This window comes from Mustelus asterias, chromosome 5, assembly GCF_964213995.1.
Source record: "Mustelus asterias chromosome 5, sMusAst1.hap1.1, whole genome shotgun sequence".
Lineage (NCBI taxonomy): Eukaryota > Metazoa > Chordata > Chondrichthyes > Carcharhiniformes > Triakidae > Mustelus > Mustelus asterias.
This window is the reverse complement of record NC_135805.1, coordinates 79,163,110-79,185,028: the sequence shown is the minus strand read 5'-3', so window position 1 is coordinate 79,185,028 and position 21,919 is coordinate 79,163,110. Positions and strand designations below refer to the sequence as shown.

General features: G+C 45.0%; 1 protein-coding gene across 1 annotated transcript in view; it reads left to right on the top strand.

Moving 5' to 3' along the window:
- Positions 1-4,896: 4,896 nt before the first annotated feature.
- LOC144493990 (adhesion G-protein coupled receptor F1-like) overlaps positions 4,897-21,919 on the top strand; it is a 51,936-nt gene continuing 34,913 nt past the window's right edge. Inside the window, exons 1-5 of the mRNA XM_078213564.1 lie at positions 4,897-5,041; positions 6,903-7,157; positions 8,657-8,818; positions 14,828-15,505; positions 20,065-20,171. Coding sequence (XP_078069690.1) covers positions 4,897-5,041; positions 6,903-7,157; positions 8,657-8,818; positions 14,828-15,505; positions 20,065-20,171 — 1,347 coding nt within the window. The remainder of the gene's footprint in view (positions 5,042-6,902; positions 7,158-8,656; positions 8,819-14,827; positions 15,506-20,064; positions 20,172-21,919) is intronic.

The window sequence follows — 21,919 nt, the reverse complement described above, 5'->3', positions numbered from 1 at the left end:
GCAGATACGGCAAGAACAGGCAAATTCCACACAGACAGTGACCCAATCCGGGAATCGAACCTGGGTCCCTGGTGCTGCGAGGCAGCAGTGCTAGCCATTGTGCCACTGTGGCGCCTTTAAACTTAAACTAAATGACTGTGAATCTGCCAGAAACATCAGTGATAACAAACAGGTATTCACCGTTGACAGCAGAATGTACTTCTCGATGTTCTGCAGCAACTCACCAAGACTTCTTCAACAGAACCTTCCAAACCTACTCGATGGACATGGGTCGCAGTTGTATGGGAACACCACCAACTGCAAGTTCCCCACAAAGACGCACAGACTTGTATTGTTCTTCCTTCACAGTCACTACATCAAATTCCTGGAAATCCCTTCCTGACGGCACCACAGGGATTGCAGCAATTCAGGAAGGCAGCTCACCCCTACCTTCTCAAGGACATTTAAAAAGTGGAAACAAAAATGTTTTAGATAGCAACACCCACCTTCCATGAAAGAATAAAACAAATGTAGCTGCTTTTCTGGAATGAGTTACTCAGTTGCATCCAAATCCACTACAGTAAAGGCAGATGTAGGTATGTTCACAGAGGGCTTGAGTTATTTTTCTTATAATTGGCTCCCTAAATCTCTCCACCCTTCATGAGGTGCATTGAAGGTGTGGGATTTAAAATCTCCCACATGGTCTTTAATGTGAAACTTCAGCAAATTCCATTTGAAAGTCCAAGGACATCACGCTGTAGAACTTCCACAGTGCACTTGGAATGACTATTCCTGAAAGAATTTGAGGTGATTGATTAGGCTGGAGCTTCTTTATCTGAATCTCTGTCAATTGTTGTTTATTAGTAAATACTAACCAGATTTAACTGTTCGCTGTGAAATATTGCTGTTAATTATTTTGGTATTGAACTAATTCTTTACTTGTTTAATGTTACAGTCGATCCACAGCGTGAATATGAGCTGGATGTTGTACTGATCCTAACTGGAAATAGCACGCCTGATAGTGTATTGAAATCACACCTGGAAAGTTTATTGTATCCCATTCAAATTCCTTTTGAAAATGGCACATTTAATGTTACTGACATCACCCTGACAACAGGTGAGTGTGGACAGAATATATCGAATATATATCATTGTGGAAAATACATTTGATTCCATCTTAAAATTGCCCTGTGATTAACTGAGCTGGTAAAAATTAACCAATACTTTCAATGTGGTTCTTTTTCACAAAACAATTTGACTTAATATGTTGCTTAGAAGTCACTTTTAACTATGGCTCATAAATAATTACTGTTCAGAAGGAGGCACCTGATGGACCTTCAAATGGAGATATCTGCTCTGATTTACCAAGTTAGCGGGCTGCCTTTGTAAAATCATCACCAAATGTGACAGTTTGATTATTGTCATCAAACCTGCTGATAATGGTGGTGCTGTTTCTGTTTGGTGTACCAACCTCTACCTAGCAGAGCCTGAAAGTCAACTCATCACTTGCTGCAAACTCCCCTGGACTATGATCTCACCATGAAACATCAAACTATTGTTTCCAGGGCTGTCACTAAGCTCATCTCCTCTGGAGATCTTCCCTCCATGTATCCAACCTCCGAGTTTCCCAACGCCAAAAAGTCCACTTCAACCTTGTTCTCAAAATCCACAACTGTGCTGGCAAACTCTTCATTCAGGCATTTTCCTGTCCACTGACCTGATCATCTTCCTATCTCAAATCTATTTTTTTCCCTTCTCCAGTCTCTTCCTATCTATATATAAAGCTCTCCATCATTTTCCCAGGTTCCATTTTCCAGGTCCTAACCATTTCCTTTATTATTTACATATAATGACTACTATTTTTACAGAGCATTGCAAACTACCACAGTCGCCAATGTAAAGTCCCTTCAGACAGTTCACATGGACATAATGATGGGGGATGGCAGTTTCATGAGTTTATTTCCTTGTTGCTAGAACCTGTTCCAGAGTAGTCTCCTGGGATTCTGGAAGATTCTGTCGTTCAGCGTGAGGGTCCCTTTCTGATTGACCGCAGGTGGTTGGTGCCACAGGTGTTGAATCCTTCACTGAGGTGATCAATTCTGACTCTGAAATACGAGGTTCAGGCAAACCCACTGGGGCCAACATGAACAGTTCCATAGTTTGTGGGGCTTCCCACCTCTGTTGCAGTGCTGAGACCAACTGCTCAGCATGTTTTCTCCATAGCAGCTCGCTCCTGGTCTGTACCGTGTAGGATAAAGGTCCCGTTTATGCAACAATGGTAGCCGGTACCCACTTTTCTCCAGAGGTATAATTCGTGGCCAGAACAAACTCCCCTCTCTGAAAAGTCCCCAACTTGGCACTTCCTGCTCTTCTGGCCACCTGTCTCTCTTGGTTCTCCTTGGCTCTCCTCCGGCCGCAGCAGGTTCAACATGGCTCTTAAACTTCATCAATGAAGCAAGTGAGCACTGAATGTTCGTGTGTGGTGTGCTGCGGTACATACTCAGAAATTTAATTATCCGCACACTAGCAGCCCTTCCCCTTGCGATGATTTCAGAGACATAGAAACATAGAAAATAGAAGCAAGAGAAGGCCATTCAGCCCCTCAAGCCTGTCTGCCATTCATTGAGTTTGTCTGGCGCTGACTCCGCGTCATGGACTTCATAGCCATGAACTCCGGCCACTTGAAATGAGTATCCACAACCACTAAGACCCTCTGCCCTTCTACTGAACTGACAAGATCCACTACTTGGGCTGATGATCGGATTGTTCCGGTTGCCACTCCACAGTTGGTTAGCAGTTACTAGAACTTTATCTTCCTGTGTGAAGTACATTATCTTCAGATTCCAGCCGGGAGCATCTTTACCTCCAGGCAAACGTAGCCTTGACCGAGTATCCACATTGCCGTGTTTCTCTGACTGACGGTACCAGATCTGATATGAGCAAGCTGACAGAACCAATGCTCAACTTTGCAATTCAACTACTGCCATAGACTGATGGATGTCAATGGCCTATTAGACGGTCTGTTAGAAGCACAAAATGCCTACCATAAAAGAAATTATAAAATTTCTCATCACCAAAGATGATGCCCAAGCCTTCATTTTTACACCTGAGCATAAATTTCCTCAGATTTTGCTATGTGTCATGAATCCCTCTTTGGTATAATGTGAGACCGAACAGCCCCAACCCCATAGGCGAGGTGTTGCATGCCAGCTGCAGTGAACTAGCACTCCTGATCTATTAAAAGGCTGCTTTACCTCTTGGTCGGCCTCCTCACATTCTTTTGTACACTTCCACGGCTATCCTTTCATGAGTAACCAGTGCATTGATTTCAACAGCATTGCAACAGGTCTGAAATTGATAAGTCCCAAAAGCAACTTCAATTGGATCACATTGGGGCCTTCATGGATGTTTTGTGTAACCCATTGCCATCAATAAAATGACCCAGGGATTTAGTGGACTCCATGAAGAAGTTACATTTCTCTCTCGTAACTTGTAGGCTGTTCTCCTGCAATCTGTTTAATATATTCTCCCAGTTCTTCAAATGCTCCTCCTCTGTCAAACCCGCGACTAAGATATCATCCAGGCAACATTGGGCTCTTGTCAATCCACTCAAGATTTAGTCGACGGTCCTCTGGAACAGAGCTGGAGCTGACGTGATGCGGAACAGGCCCATGTGTGTGACTATTGTTAGAAGTCTCAACACCAGGTTAAAGTCCAACAGGTTTATTTGTCGCAAAAGCCACCAGCTTTCGGAGCACTGCTCCTTCATCAGGTAAGTGGGAGTTCTGTTCACAAACGGCATGTAAAGGCACAAACTCAATTTACAAAATAATGGTTGGAATGCGAGTTTTTACAGGTAATCAAGTCTTAAAGGTACAGACAATGTGAGGTGGAGAGAGGGTTAAGCACAGGTTAAAGAGATGTGTATTGTCTCCAGCCAGGACAGTTAGTGAGATTTTGCAAGTCGTGGGGGTTACAGATAGTGTGACATGAACCCAAGATCCCGGTTGAGGCCATCCTCATGTGTGCGGAACTTGGTCCAGAACTCCCACTTACCTGACGAAGGAGCAGCGCTCCAAAAGCTAGTGGCTTTTGCAACCAAATAAACCTGTTGGACTTTAACCAGGTGTTGTGAGACTTCTTACTGTGTTTACCCCAGTCCAACGCCGGCATCTTCACATTGTGACTATTGTTAGCAGTGATTGTGAATCCTTCACTCCCCCATCTGTAGATTTTCCCCCTGCCAGGCCATTTCCTGCTCTTACTCTGAACTGGGAAACTTTGCTTTCAGTTTTGACCCTTTGTTTTCCTCAGCCCTTCCCTTTCCTAGTCTTTTCTGTCTCCCTTCTTAGGCGATTAGCCAATATTCACTGACACCCACAGATACCTTGACTATACTCCCACACACACCACTTGCAGTAGTGAATCTATCCCGTTGTCCAAGTTTCTCTTTGTTGATGCAACCTTCCAGAATAACACTTCCAATATAGAACATAGAACATAGAAAGCCACAGCACAAACAGGCCCTTCGGCCCACAAGTTGCGCTGATCATATCCCTACCTCTAGGCCTATCTATAGCCCTCAATCCCATTAAATCCCATGTACTCATTCAGAAGTCTCTTAAAAGACCCCAACGAGTTTGCCTCCACCACCACCGACGTCAGCCGATTCCACTCACCCACCACCCTCTGAGTGAAAAACTTACCCCTGACATCTCCTCTGTACCTACCCTGTCTTCCTTTGAGGATTCCAGCACACTTCAGTTGACGGGAACCTCAACCATGGCTGTGCAATTTCACACACTTCTGCTCTCACCTCTTCCCCACCCAGCCAGAACCGCCTTGGGGTTCTCATCTTCCTCCTCACCAGACTCCATATTCAATGGATCATTTGCTGCCATTACTGCCACTTCCAGCATGAAGCTTCCAAAAACCAAATCCAGCTTCCCCTCCCCTCTCAGCATACTGAGGGACTATTCCTTCCATGGCATCCAGGCTGCCCCTCAGTCACCCCAAACAGTCTCTCCCTTTCTTAAGGTCCTCTTAAATACAAGTGCAGGAGGTGTGAAACCTGCCCTTTTTCCTCCTTGCTCTCTAACTTCCAAGGCCCAAGCTCTCTTCCCAGTTGAAATAGCCATTTGCTTGTACCACCAAGGAGGACCTGGCATGATGGCCTCACCGGTGGGACCGGAGGTCACTGAGCACCCCCCCCCCCCCCCCCCCCCCACTGGGTAGGATGGGCAGTCCCACCTTGGCAGTTTCAGCCTGGCAGTGCCAGTCTGAGGCCCTGGCAGTGCCAGCCTGGCACTGCACACCAGGCACCCCAGCACTGCCCAATGGGCATAGGGCATTGCTGAGGGGCAGGGCTAGGATAGGGGCAGGGAATAAGTGGAGGGGGCAGGGCTGGGGCCATGATGTGCATGAGGCCTAAACGGAGGCGGGGGGCAGCTGCACACTCTGAAATCCGGGATTGGCCAGGACAGCAGTCGGCCAGGGGCGGGAGGCTGTGTGGAGGTGATCAGCCAGCGATCGGGAATGGCGATTATGGGGGGGTCACTGACAGATTTCTCTCTTCTGTGCCACAGAACAGAGAGATTTGCGCATGCGCAACAGCACCCTCTTGTAGGACACAGCCGGTTCCTGGCGAGTGTAGACTCCATCAACTCGTGCTACTGGAGGGAATCACACTTTGCCTCTTTTTTTCACTAAGTAACATAACAACGTGTCTGAAAACTCGCTGAAAAAATGGGTGTGAATCTCTCCTGTTTTCATGCTCTTTCAACACTAAAAATTTGTTTGGTGTGAGCGTCCCCTCAATCTCTCCCCCACTGATCAACAGTGGAGCCGTGTGCATCATCTACAAGATGCACCGCAGAAACTCACCAAGGTTCCTTCGGCAGCACATTCCAAACCGAATACTCTCTAGAAGGAGAAGAGCAACAGATATCTGGGAACACCACCACCTGGTGGTTCCACTCCATGTCCTACACTTCCCGACTTGGAATTTTATTGCATTCCCTCTCTATCACTGGGTCAAAATTCTGGAACTCCCTCCCTGACAGCACTGTGTGGGTGTGCCTACACCTCGGGGACTACAGCGGTGCAAGAAGGCAGCTCACCACCACCTACTCAAGAGCAACTAGAGATAGACAATATCTCTAGTGGTCCAGCCAGCGACGCACACACCCTATCAATGAATTTTAAAAAGTCATTGTGACAATGAAAAAATGTGAAACAACTTCACTTGTCATTACAACCACAAAGTCTGGACAATTCTACATCAAGTATCTTACAGCGCTCATGTATATGAGTTTCTATGATATAAAACAGTACAATATAGAAATATTAACAATTATCCAACATCATTTTGCTAGTTCTCTTCATGAAAATGAGGGCAAAAGTGAAATTAGTTTAAATGGGTTTAACTTTGATAAATTATATATCAGACAATTGCTGATTCTGCCCCCTTTGGTTCAGTGGAAATCACACACACAGCTTCAGCAAAGCTATTATGTTTTTGTTAGTAAATATTTTTCCAGTATCTGAATGGCTAGATTCAATTTACAAATCTTGACTTATTTCAAATTATTGATCATTGATTTCTTAGCTTTGTTAAATATATATTGAATCCATTGGACGTGGTGGGCTAAATAAATCTTTACTTTGTACATGGAAAGCATGGGGGAGAAATTTGTTTCTGTACAGGCGCTTCTCCGAGGGCAAACAGCATCACATGATGTGACCAGCTTTGCCCAGACAGATTTCCTCATTGAATTCAATGAGAAACCCATGAGAGCTGTTGTCTGCTGCTGAGGAATTAATGTACAATGTTCAGCACACTTGAAGCAGCATTATACACTAACTAATTTCTCCCCCACAGAATACTGGCAATGTTTTAATTATTTTTTCATTGTTTCTCCTAGTTTGTCGATATGTGAACAATGAAACTCAGTGCAAGTGTGACAGTGGATTTACTTGGAACTCAGCATTTTGTAGTAAATACCAATCCTGCAGTGTGAATAATACAGGAGCTGGAAGCTGTGACTGTATCAGGAGTGAGCCAACAGAAGGGACATACTGCGAGCTCCCATCTGTAACAACAACCCCCACACACAGCACTGTGTTCACAACTACACCTGCACCTGTGACAGCGACAACATTGACCACACCATATACTGGTATTTTACACAATGTTTATTTCTCTACATGCAAGTACACTGGCAGATATGAACCGACTGCTACCTAGTGGAGATTATCTTAACATTACTGAACTGTGTAACAAATGTAAATTTGTTTATTTGCAGAAAACTTTTTGAAAGCTAACATTTACATCTAGATTTTCACAGAATTACAGAGACTCAATAGCTTATCCAAAATTGATGCTGGGAACATGGATCCAGAAGTCCTGTCCCCGTTATCTAGAGACCCTATTTTTCCTCGTAGATCCATGACTGCTGCCTCACAGCGCCAGGAACTCATGTTTGATTCCTGGTTTAGGTCACTGTCTGTGCAGTCTCCACCTTCTCTGCGTGTCTGCGTGGGTTTCCTCCGGGTGCTCTGGTTTCCTCCCACAGTCCAAACATGTGCTGGTCAGATGAAGTGGCCATTCTAAATTCTCCATCAGTTTACCTGAACAGGCGCCAGAGTGTGGCAGCTAGGGGATTTTCAGAGTAACTTCATTGCAGTGTTAATGTAAGCCTACTGGTGACAATAATAAATATACTTAAACTAAATGTTTTGGGAATCTGCCAGAACCATCAGTGAAAACAAACAGGTGTTCACCCTTGACACAGAATATACATCTCGCTGCACTGCAGCAACCTTCCAAACCCACTTCATGGACATGGGTGGCAGATGTATGGGAACAACATCAACTGCAAGTTCCCCACAAAGACACACAGACTTGTATTGGCCTTCCCTCACAGTCACTACATCAAAATCCTGGAACTCGCTTCAAAGAACAAAGAACAAAGAACAGTACAGCACAGGAAACAGGCCCTTCGGCCCTCCAAGCCTGTGCCGCTCCTTGGTCCAACTAGACCAATCGTTTGTATCCCTCCATTCCCAGGCTGCTCATGTGACTATCCCTCCATTCCCAGGCTGCTCATGTGACTATCCTTCCTGACGGCACCACAGGAATTGCAACAGTTCAGGAAGGCAGCTCACCACGGCCTTCTCAAGGACATTTAAAAAGTGGAAACAAAAATGCTGGCCTTGATAGCAACACCCATCTCCCATGAAAGAATAAAACAAAGGTAGCTGCTTTTCTAGAGTGAGTTTCTCAGTTGCATCGAAACCCACTACAGTAAAGACAGATGTAGGTATGTTGACAGTAGGTTTGGGTCATTTTTCTTATAATTGGCTGTCTAAATCTCCCCACTCTTCATGAGGTGCATTGAAGGTGTGGGATTTAAAATCTCCCATATGGTCTTTAATGTGAAATTTCAGAAAATTCCATTTGAAAGTCCAATGACATCACGCTGTAGAACTTCCACAGTGCACTTGGAATGACTATTCCTGAAAGAATTTGAGGTGACTGATTAGGCAGGAGCTTCTTTATCTGAATCTCTGTCAATTGTTTATTAGTAAATACTAGCCAGGTTTAACTGTTCACTGTGAAATATTGCTGTTAATTATTTTGGGATTGAACTAATTCTTTACTTGTTTAATGTTACAGTCGATCCACAGCGTGAATATGAGCTGGATGTTGTACTGATCCTAACTGGAAATAGCACGTCTGATAGTGTATTGAAATCACACCTGGAAAGTTTATTGTATCCCATTCAAATTCCTTTTGAAAATGGCACATTTAATGTTACTGGCATCACCCTGACAACAGGTGAGTGTGGACAGAATATATCAAATATATATCATTGTGGAAAATACATTTCATTCCATCTTAAAATTGCCCTGTGATTAACTATGAGCTGGTAAAAATTAACCAATACTTTTAACATGGTTCTTTTTTTCACAAAACAATTTGATTTAATATGCTGCTTAGAAGTCGCTTTTGACTGCCTCATAAATAATTACAGTACAGAAAGAGGCACTTGATGGACCTTCAACTGCACAAATTTGCTTTAGTTTACCAAATTAGCATGCTGCCTTCGTCAAATCATCATCAAATGTGACAGTCTGATCATTGTCATCAAACCTGCTGATAATGGTGTTTCTGATTTTTGTACTAGCCTCTTCTTGCAGAGTCTGAACTTCAACTCATCACGTGTTACAAACTCCCCCAGACTATGATCCCACCATGAAACATCAAACTATTGTTTCCACGCCTGTGACTGAGCTCATCTCCTCTGGAAATTGTCCCTCCATGTATCCAACCTCCAATGTTCCCCAACTCCAAAAAGTCCACTTCAACCTTGTTCTCAAAATCCACAACCAGGTCTGTGCTGGCAAACTCTTCATTTAGGCATTTTCCTGTCCACTGAACTGACCATCTTCCTATCACAAACCTATTTTTTCTTCCTTCTCCAATCTCTTCCTATCTATACATAAGATTCTCCAAAGCTCTCCATCATTTTATCAGGTTCCATTTTCCAGGTCCAAACCATTTCCTTTTTGTTATGTGTGCCCTAATGGACTAAAGGGCATAAACATAAACCCCAACAGATAATACATATAAACATATATCATACCCCTCCTCCTTCAATCCAAAACTTGCCAACTGAAAACCCAGGCACATATATATATTACATATCTAGATATACACAAACAAGAAAGAATACATTTACATATAATGACTACTATTTTTACAGAGCATTGCAAATTACCACAGTCCCCAATGTAAAGTCCCTTCAGACAGTTCACATGGACATAATGATGGGGGATGGCAGTTTCGTGAGTTTATTTCCTTGTTGCTGGAACCTGTTCCAGAGTAGTCTCCTGGGATTCTGGAAGATCCTGTCGTTCAGCATGAGGGTCCCTTTCTGATTGACCGCAGGTGGTTGGTGCCACAGGTGTTGAATCCTTCACTGGGGTGATCAACTCTGACTCTGAAATACGAGGTTCAGGCAAACCCACTGGGGCCAACATGAACAGTTCCATCATTTGTGGGCTTCCCACCTCTGTTGCGATGCTGAGACCGACTGCTCAGCATGTTTTCTTCATAGCAGCTCGCTCCTGGTCTGTACCGTGTAGGATAAAGGTTCCGCTTGTGCAACAATGGTAGCCGGTACCCACTTTTTTCCAGAGGTACAATTCCTGGCCAGAACAAACTCCCCTCTCTGAAAAGTCCTGGACTTTGCACTTTCTGCTCTTCTGGCCACCTGTCCCTCTTGGTTCTCCTTGGCTCTCCTCCAGCCGCAGCAGGTTCAACATGGCTCTTAAATTTCTGTTGAATGTCAATGAAGCGAGTGAACACTGAATGTTCATGTGTGGTACATACTCAGAAATTTAATTATCCGCACACTTGCAACCCCTCCCCTTGCAACGACTTTAGAGACATAGAAAATAGAAACAGGAGAAAGCCATTCAGCCTTTCAATCCTGTTCTGCCATTTATTTTGATCATCGCTGATGATCAAATTCAGTATCCTGATCCCCTTCCTCCCAGAGCCCATGATCCCTTTAGCTCTAAGAGCTATAGAAAACTGAGACTGTTTCATGGTCTGAACAAATCGTTCCACCAGAATATTGATCATCGGGTGATGGGGTGCCAACCTCACGTGATTGATTCCCTGGTGCTCCATGTACTGTGCGAAATCCTGTACCACAAACTTGTATCCATTGTCACTGAGCACTTGTTCCGGATTCCAAAACCAGGCAAATATTTCATCAAGTTTGTCTGGTGTTGACTCCACCATCGTGGACTTCATAGCCTCGAATCCGGCCACTTGGAGTGAGCATCCACTACCACTCAGACAATAAGAGAACAAAGAAGAACAAAGAAAATTACAGCACAGGAACAGGCCCTTTGGCCCTCCAAGCCTGCACCGACCATGCTGCCCGACTGCACGTCTTTACTTCCAGGCAAACGTAGCCTTGACAGAGTATCCATATTGCGATCTTTCTCTAACTGAAGATCCCAGATCTCATATGAGTAGGCTGACAGAACCAATGCCCTCCTTTGCAATTGAGCCACTGCCATAGACAGTATCCCAGTGTACGGTCCTAAGATGGGTGTCAATGGCCTATGGTCTATTAGAAGCATGAAATGCCTACCATAAAGGAAGTAATAACATTTTCTGACATCAAAAATGATCCCAATGCTTCTTTTGCCACCTGAGCATACTTTTCCTCAGCTTTTGTCAATGGTCTGGAAGTGAATGCTGTAGGTCTTGCCTCCCCGTTTGGCCTAATGTGAGACAGGACAACCCCAATCCCATAGGGTGAGGCATCGCGTGCCAGCGATAGTGGTAACTTTGGGTTGAAGTGAACTCGCATTCCCACTCTCTTCAAAGCCTGCTTTACCTCCTGTCAGCCTCCACACATTCTTTTGTTCACTTCCACAGCTGGGCTTTCACCAGCAACAAGTGCATCGGTTTCAACACTATCGTCAGATCTGGAATGAACTTTACATCATAATTGCATCAAATATGACCTCAGTAAGGACACATTGTCTGATCTTGGGGCCTTCATGATGGCATGCATCTTCATGGATGCCTTGTTTAACCCCTTGCCATCAATTACATGACCCAGGTATTCAGTTGAGTGCAAAGAAGTCACATTTCTCTCTCTTCAGCCTGTGCTCCTGCAATCTCTTTAAGATATTCCCCAAATTCTTCAAATATTCTTCCTCTGTCGTACCCATGACTAACATGTCATCCAAATAACACTGGACGCCTATCAATCATAGAAATCATAGAAACCCTACAGTGCAGAAACAGGCCATTCGGCCCATCGAGTCTGCACCGACCTCAATCCCACCCAGGCCCTACCCCCATATCCCTACACATTTTACCCGCTAATCCCTCTAACCTACACATCTCCGGACACTAAGGGGCAATTTTAGAATGGCCAATCAACCTAACCCGCACATCTTTGGACTGTGGGAGGAAACCGGAGCACCCGGAGGAAACCCACGCAGACACAAGGAGAATGTGCAAACTCCACACAGACAGTGACCCAAGCCGGGAATCGAACCCAGGTCCCTGGAGCTGTGAAGCAGCAGTGCTAACCACTGTGCTACCGTGCCGCCCTTAATCTGCTCAAAATTTGGTCCATGGCCCCCTGGAACGAGCCAAAGCTGGTGTGATGCCAAAGGGAAGCTGCTTATAATGGAATAGGCCCCTATGACTACTGTTAGCAGTGGTTGTGACTCCTTCAGCACCTGCATCTGCAGATAGGCCTGAGATAAATCCATCTTGGAGAATTTCTTTCCCCCTGTTAGGCCACTTCCTGCTCTTGCTCTGAACTGGGAAACTTTGCTTTCAGTTTTGACCCTTTGTTTTCCTCAGCCCTTCCCTTTCCTTGCCTTTTCTGTCTCCCTTCTTAGGCTATTAGCCAATATTCACTGACACCCACAGCTACCTTGACTATACTCCCTCACACACCACTTCCAAGAGCTCATCTGTCACATTCTCCAAGTTTCTCTCTCTCTGTTGCGTCTGTCCAAATGATGCAACCTTCCATAATAAAACTTCCAATATGTTTTTTTCCTCAGCTGAGGATTCCACCACACTTTAGTCGACGGGAACCTCAACCATGGCTGTGCAATTTCACACACTTCTGCTTTCACCTCTTCCCCATCCAGCCAGAACCGCCTTAGGGTTCTCATCTTCCTCCTCACCAGACTCCATGCTCAATGGATCATTCTCTGCCATTACTGCCACTTCCAGAATGATGCTGCCAACACCAAATCCAGCTTCCCCTCCCCTCTCAGTATACTGAGGGACCATTCCTTCCATGGCATCCAGGCTGCCCCTCAGTCACCCCAAACAGTCTCTCCCTTTCTTCAGGTCCTTTTAAATACAAGTGCAGGAGATGTGAAACCCACTCTTTTACCGTTTCCCTCCTTACCTTCCAACCCTCCGAGTTCTCTTCCCAGTTGAAATAGCAATTTACTTGTCCTTTGAGTTGCTTGCACCTGACGTGATGGCCTTATTCGTGGGACCGGAGGCCTTTGAGGCTCCCTGGATGGTCAGGGGCAGGATGGGCAGTCTCCCTTGGGCAGTGCCAGCCTGGATCCTGGCAATGCCAGACCAGGACCCTGTCAGTACCAAGCTGGTACTGCACACTGGGCACCCTGGCTCCATCCACTGGGCAGTGCTAAGGGGCAGGGCCAGGATAGGGGCAGGGTGTAAGTGGAGGGGACAGGGGTGGGGCCATAATGTGCGCAGGATCTAAACGAAGGTGGGGGTCGGGGGGAGGGGGGGGGGGGAGGTTGGTGGGGGAGCTGCACTCCTTGAAATCAGGGACTGGCCGGGACAGCGATCGGACGGGTGTTGGAGGGGTGTGCGGTGGCGATTGGACAAGGAGGCCAGCGACTGACGGATCTCCCTGATCTGTTGCACAGAACACACAGATCTGCGCATGAGTGACAGCACCCTCTAGTGTGAGCAGCTGGCTTTCTGGCAAGTATAGACTCCATCCATTCACATTATTGGAGGAAATCACAATTTGCCTCTTTTTTGCACTAAGTGCAATAAGATCATTTCTAAAAGCTCGCTGAAAAAATGGGTGTGAATCTCTCCCATTTTCATGCTCGTTCAGTAATTATAATTTGTTTGGTGACAGCGTCCCCTCAATCTCTCCACCACTGATCAACAGTGGAGCCGTGTGCATCATCTACAAGATGCACTGCAGGAACCCACCAAGGTTCCTTGAGCAGCACATTCCAAACCGAATACTCTCTAGAAGGAGAAGAGCAACAGATATCTGGGAACACCACCATCTGGCGGTTCCCCTCCATGTCCTGTACTTTCCGATTTGGAAATTTACTGCTGTTCCTTCTCTGTCACTGGGTCACAATTCTGGAACTCCCTCCCTGACAGCACCGGGGGTGTGCCTACACCTGGGGGACTGCAGCGGTGCAAGAAGGCAGCTCACCACCACCTACTCAAGGGCAACTCGAGATGGGCAATAAATGTTGGTCCAGCCAGCGACGCCCACATCCCATAAATGAATTTTTAAAAGTCATTTGTTTCAGATAAAGCTCGGCACAACATCGTGGGCCGAAGGGCCTGTTCTGTGCTGTACTGTTCTATGTTCTATGTTCATTGTGACAATAAAAAAATGTGAAACAACTTCACTGTCATTACAACCACAAAGTCTGGACAATTATACATCAAATATCTTACAGCGCTCATGTATATGAGTTTCTATTATATAAAACAGTACAATATAGAAATGTTAACAATTATCCAACATCACTTTGCTAGTTCTCTTCATGATAATGAGGGCAAAAGTGAAATTAATTTAAATGGGTTTAACTTTGATAAATTATATATCAGACAATTGCTGATTCTGCCCCCTTGGTTAAGTGGAAATCACACACACAGCTTCAACAAGGCTAGTATCTGAATGGGTAGATTGAATTTGCAAACATCTACTTATTTCACATTATTGATAATTGATTTCTTAGCTTTGTTAAATATATATCGAATCCATTGGACGTGGTGGGGTGAATAAATCTTTACTTTGTACATGGAAACCATGGGGGAGAAATTTGTTTCTGTACAGGCGCTTCTCCGAGGGCAAACAGCATCACATGATGTGACTAGCTTTGCCCAGACAGATTTCCTCATTGAAATCCATGAGAAACCCATGAGAGCTGTTGTCCGTTGCTGAGGAATTAATGTACAATGTGCAGCACACTTGTAGCAGCATTATACACTAACTAATTTCTCCCCCACAGAATGCTGGCAATGTTTTAATTACTTTTTCATTGTTTCTCCTAGTTTGTCGATATGTGAACAATGAAACTCAGTGCAAGTGTGACAGTGGATTTACTTGGAACTCAGCATTTTGTAGTAAATACCAGTCCTGCAGTGTGAACAATACAGGAGCCGGAAGCTGTGACTGTATCAGGAGTGAGCCAAAAGAAGGGACATACTGCGAGCTCCCATCTGTAACAACAACCCCCACACACAGCACTGAGTCCACATCTACACCAGGCAATACAACACTCACCACTATGTCAACAGCACCCACAATGGTGTCGACAACACCACCCACCACGGTGACAACTGCACCCATCACCACGGTGACAACTGCACCCATCACCACGGTGACAACCGCACCCACCACCACGGTGACAACCGCACCCATCACCACGGTGACAACCGCACCCACCACCACGGTGACAACCGCACCCATCACCACGGTGACAACCGCACCCACCACCATGGTGAAAACAACATCCACCACCACGGTGACAACTGCAACCACGGCCACGGTGACAACAACACCCAGCACCACGGTGACCACCACACCCAGCACCACGGTGACCACCACACCCACCACCACGGTGACCACCACACCCACCACCACGGTGACCACCACACCCACCACCACGGTGAAAACAACATCCACCACCACGGTGAAAACAACAAGATTAACCACGCCAGATAATTTAGGTATATTGCAGTGTTTATTCTTTCTCTACATGCAAGTAAACTTGTAGATATGAACTGACTGCTTTCTAGCTGAGAATATTTTGACATTACTGAACTGTGTAACAAATGTAAAGTTGTTTATTTGCAGAAATTTGTTGAAAACTAACATTTACATCTAGATTTTCACAGAGTTACGGAGACTCAACATCTTATCCAAAATGATGCTGGGAACATGGATCGAGAAGTCCTGTCCCCATTATCTACTGATCCTATTTTCCCTCGTAGGTCACTGAGGGCAGAACATGACTGACAATGGGGAAATATGTACTTTCAGATTGATTTAACTCATTGCTGAGTTCAAACTGCTGCAGCAAGGTCTCAACCCGCAGTTACAAATATTTAGAGTAAATATAGACTTTTGTAAAGGATGAATAATGTCTGGGGAGCAGTCAAATTATCAAGTTGTTTAAATAACTGCCCTTTAAATTATGAAAATAATCAGCCTATCTATGTCTGTGCTTGCAGTTTCAACAGGTGCTTAATTTTGATTATGTATTTTGCTAAAAGATGATGGGAATTTCTGGAAGAGAATATCAAAGGTTAATGTGTGTGACTGAAGTTAAAAATGGAGTATTGGCCAAAGGTGCCTTCAATAATTAATGCTTTGTAATAGTGTGAGGTTCAGACCAGTAGGTTATCATTTTTAAAACAAGACCGGAACACAAGGAAGAGGATAAAAGCTAAATACTGCGGAAGCTGGAAGTCTGAAACAAAAAACAGAAACAAAAACAGAGGGTGCAATTCTCCCAAAGAAAATTCTAAGGATGGGATTTTCTGGCCACGCACTCCCTAAGGCCAGAAATTCCTGCCTGAGGTCAATGAACCTTTAAATGATCTGCTGAAGTTTCTGTCCCTGTTATGATTCCCTCAGTGGGTGGGACCAGAAAATCTCGCATCATGTGTTGTCCCCAGCAGGAAACCTGGTGCGACTTCTTTTGGGAGAGTCATTGCGAATCAGTTTGCAATTCAAGCTCACTTAGAAATTGTTTTGCCGCCTGGGGAGATTCTCACTGAATTCTCCTGCACTTACGAGTGGGGACCTAAAGTCGCAGGCAAGGACCAGAGCATCCTTTTTAAAGGGAGCCCCAATCTTGAATGCTGCCCCCGCGCCCCCCCCCCCCCCAACCTACAGACATAGTGCTGCCTAGCCCACGCCCCCTTCCCCAGCAGACATGGGGAAGACCCTCAACCTTTGACCCTGGAGGGGCAACCTCCCGCCCTCTCCCATCACTGAATCTACAGCTCACCGCCCGCACCCCTCCATTCTACACTTGCATGAAGGTGACCTGTGCACCCCCTTTCATCCCCCCCGCCCCCAATTCTCTCTGGCATCATGGTACTAGGGCATTACATCGCCCTCTTCTCCCCAACCACAAAGTGAGTGAAATCAGGCTATGGGATTGCTTAAAGAACTCCCTTCAGACCCCCCTTGGCACTGCCAACCTGCTGCCCTGACAGTGCCTGCTTAACTGCATTATAGCCCCTCCCCCATTTTCCCTCAACAACATTAACACTATTTCTCTCCGTAGATGCTGCCAGACCTGCTGAATTTGTCCAGCGTTTTCTGATTTTGTGAGACAGGAGCAGGAGTAGACCATATGGCCCATTAAACCTACTCTGCCATTCAATACAAACGTGGCTGATGTTGGACTTCCACCTGTCTATCCTGCCTGTTCCCCATATCCTTTGATTCCCTGAGAGACCAAAAGCCTGGATCTTTCCTCCTGGGTCAGCAGTGCAGAGTCAGGGAGGACATTCCCTAGTTCTGCAAACCTGACCCAGGAGAACTTGGTCCAGAAGGTGACGGGGCTCCCTTGGAGTTGGGCTGGTGATCCTCAAATGAGTGTGGTAGATGCCAGCTACAGCGACGGGATGGGTGGAAGTCCAGCTTTGGTGCACTGGCACTGTATCAAAGTTTTTAAAAAATGACAGAAAATAGAACCCCAGCCCTCACCCTTCACACCCCGTCACACAAACTCCCAATGCCCCATCCATACCAACTAATGGCACCTCATGCCCGCCATCCACTTCTTATCATCCTACATACGCTACATTGTCAATCTATGCCCCTCTGCCCACCAAAGGAACTTTCATATTCTGGATGCTAACCCACATGGCTTTACCCACACCCATGACCCCTTATATGCTCCATTCCAACATATGGTCCCATCACACCCCATGGCCCTTCATAGCCACTATGCCAACCTAGTGCAACTCATGCCAACCCACGCCCCAATCCAACACCTGTTATCCTTATATCTACTATTCCATCTCAGTTTGCACAATAAGCAGACCTCAAGATTCATGTTGAGATTAAATAAAGCTCCATGGCCTATTCTGACTTCATTTTTACTTTCAATCATAAATACATTCCTTCAATACATTATCCTTAACATCAGCAAACTTTTCATTCATTTTCACAACACTTATAAAAAATGCATTGGAAATAAAGATTCCAAAACCACTTGGAACTGTCAATCAAACTCTGAAATGGCAGACCCTACTGTGCTAATGGAGGGTTGTGAAATCAGTCATGTGATACTGATCCTGTAAAGCTAACCCTAAGACTTATGTCAGGTGTCAGAGTGAAATAGCTAGTAACAATTTTTTGAACACTCGACAGTTTTTGTTTCAAATAATTAAAGGGCAGGAGTTTTAAATGTCTTGACAGCTCCTTTAGATCATTCATCTTGACGCTTTTGAATTGTTTTTACTAGCTCCTCTTGACAGTTTATTTAGATACTGTTAACAATTGACAATTAGCTTCACAGTTCCAATCACATCCATTCATGCCTACTTTTTGGAATCCCAAAGGGAACCTGACCTATCCCATTGGGCATATGACCTCCTTCAAAGGCAGGGATGGGGAACCTTTTTCATATCAGGGGCCTCTTGCACATAGACAAACTCAGTTCTGGGTCTCCCACACACACAAACCAATGTAATTCATTTTTTTAAGAGACAGAATACAGAAACGCTCAACTCACTCACTGCTTTAATGTAATGGCTGAATTTGAGTTTCCTAGATGAGTATCAAACCTGTATCTCAATTTCAGCACTACTGAAATTCACCTCAACATTTTGCTGGCTTTCCTTTCCTATTCTCTATCTGATACTCGCTTTCCCTTTTCCCACTCAGTTTCTCTCTCTCTCCATCTCCCCTTTCCCACTCTGTCTCTCTCCTTTCTACTCTGTCCATCTCTCTCCTTCTCCACTTTCTCTCTCTTCTTCTCCTTTCCCAATCTGTCTCACCTCCAAACCAACCCAGAGCAGTAACTCAATGGCCCAAGACTCTGGCCTCTCAACGCTAAGGACCCGGGTTCGATTCCCGGCTTGGCTCACTGTCTGTGTGGAGTTTGCACATTCTCCCCATGTCTGCGTGGGTTTCCTCTGGATGCTCTGGTTTCCTCCCACAGTCCAAAGATATGCTGGTTAGGTGGATTGGCCATTCTAAGTTGCCCCTTAGTGTCAGGGGGACTAGCTAGAATAAATGCATGGGGTTATGGGGATAGGGCCTGGGTGGGATTGTAGTGGGTGCAGACTCGATGGGCCGAATGGCCTCCTTTTGAACATTAGGATTCTATGATTCTTCTCCCAGTCCAAGGCTGCACCTTTCCACCTATATTGATACTGTCAGCATACTTAGATACATTACTCTCTCTCGCTCTCTCTATTTAAATCATTAATATAGATTGGGAATACCGAAGGCTCCACATCTGATCCTTGCAGTTCAGCACTCGTCACAGCCTGCCAACTTGAGAATGTTGCATTTATGCCTTTTTCTTACTTCCTTTATGTTAACCAATTCTCTGTGCTAATATTTTACACCCAACTCCATAACTCCTTATGTTATCTGAACATTTTGCTGGCATCTTATTGAATGCATTTGTGAAATCAGATCATTATCCTCCCAGCCCCCTTTACCGGCGAGAACAGCTTCACACCTAGAAACAGTGCGAAGCCTCTTAACATAGGGTCGGAATTAATGTAGGCAATCCTAAGCGTGCCAGGGGCAGTGCCAAGAGGGTGGGGCTATGATGGGAGAAGGCATGCACAATAATCGGGGGCTATGCAAGGGCGGGGGGGTGGTCAAACAAGTAGGTAGTTGTACAAGGGGAGCTCTGCAAGCGGGGTTGTCACGTCAGGAGTGGAAGGAGGGGGGCCCTGCGGGGTGGCGGGGTATGCCAGGTGTCCGCCAGGGGACTCATCAGGAGTGTCCTGATGCCCCGTTGCCTGTGTTGGTGTGGAAGGTAGTAATGCTGCCGATGATGGGGAGGTGGGAGTTGGTAGGAGGTCTCCCGGTCAGATCAGGGCGCCCTGCGCAATGGCGCTCGAGCGCTCTGAAGCTGTCTTCGCTGGCATAAGTGCTGGGAAATTATAGTGACAAGCTTGCCCAAGAGACCAGCGTGATGGACTCCCATATTAACGCTGTTCTGACACTTAGAAACGTTTTGGGAAGTTTGCCCCTGGTATCTTAAAGCAAACAAATACACATTCTCTATATTTTTATTTTGTTGCAGCAAGACAGAACTATGCAATCAGAGTTTCAGGACTGACTTTTACAGATGAACTAAACAATTCTTCATCAAGCTTCTATAAAAGTCTCTCCAAAGAATTTAAGACGCTGGTATGTAACTGAATGACCAAGATTATTTAATCAAAAAGTGTTTCTTTTCTAACTGTCTGCTATTGTTGGTGAATCTTGCCTTTCAGCAGAAATTTAAAGTCCTGCTGCTGCATTAAAGTAAAATATGAATAGAAATCTAAAAAGTTTCAAAAGGCAATTAAATGGGAAAATACAATCCTGTCCACGTGCAATATGTAACCATTTTGATTTAAGTAAAAATTAGGTTAGTATCTCGCTGTGGATACAAGTTTCAGTACTGGGTGAAAATCTTTTTGGAAGTGTCTTGAGGGAATTGCACGGATCATGACCGTACCATGCCACTAACTCCTTTCACATTATTTTCCCATTATAAAAGTTTCCTTATGGCTTCCTATTTTAAATGCGACCATGAAACATGTGACCGCGAGATATGTTTGTGGCACACAGCATGCAAAATACAGATTTACAGAGATTTTTTTGCCACTATATTAATGTTTTTGGACATTGAAGTAAACCTGACTTGATAGGGCAGCACAATGGCAGTGTAGTTAGCACTGCTGCCTCACAGCGCCAGGGACCCAGGTTCGATTCTCGGCTTGGGTCACTGTCTGTGTGGAGTTTGCATGTTCTCCTCATGTCCGCGTGGGTTTCCTCCGGGTGCTCCGGTTTCCTCCCACAGTCCAAAGATGTGCTGGTTAGGTGCATTGACCCACACAGGTACTGGAGTGTGGCGACTAGGGGAATTTCACAGTAACTTCATTGCAGTGTTAATGTAAGCCTTACTTGTGACTAATAAAGAAACTTTACTTTTACTTTTTATTATGGAGTCACCTCCTCCCTCAGGTACCATGCCCTATGAAGATACTGGCAACTAGGGAATTCCACTGAATTGGTCCATGATTATTCTTGGCAAAGTATTGCAGTGGGTTTTTTTTGTTGCTTTCTTCAGGATAGCTGATCCACTGTTACGGCTGCCACCTGGCATAATGGAAATGTTTACTGGCTGATAATCAACTTGTTCTGCCACATTATAAACACATGACCATTAAGTTGGACCTAAATCTGGAGCTTTTAGGCCAAAGGGGAGACACTACTGTTGCGCCACAAGATCTCCCTACTGTGGGATGTTTGTATTAAATGTTTTGCAACTTTAGCTTTAAGCATAGATACTTCCTGGATTTCGGTAGAATTGGATCTGTCATCAATTTGATAGATAATTGCAAAGACTACCTGCTGCAATCCAGAATTTTTTTTAATGACGAGTAATAAATCTTTCCTGTATGAATTCTTGCTGTGGTTGCATTCCTGTTTTTTTCAATACATGTCTTTGCAACGTCATTATGTTACTGGGCAAGAAATCAAAGGCTGGACCAATGATCAGGCAATACCGAATTCAAATTGCACTGTGGAAGCTGGGAGGATTTAAATTCAGTTAATTTAATAAAAATCTGGAATTAAAAAGCTGGTGTCAGTAATGGTGACCGTGAAACTACTTGATTATTGCAAAAACCCATCTGGTTCACCGATGTCCTTGAGTGAAGGAAATTACTGTCCTTGTATCATCTGGCTGACATCTGGTCCAGATCCACAGCAATGTAGTTGACTCTTAACTGCCCATTGAGTGACTTAGCAAACCAGTAGGTCATATTCAAGAAGCCCTTCTCGGAGACAATTAAGGTTAGGTAATCAATGCTGGCCTTGCCAATGATGCACACATTCTGTGAATGAATAAATACTAATTGACAGCAAACCATTACAATGTTATATTC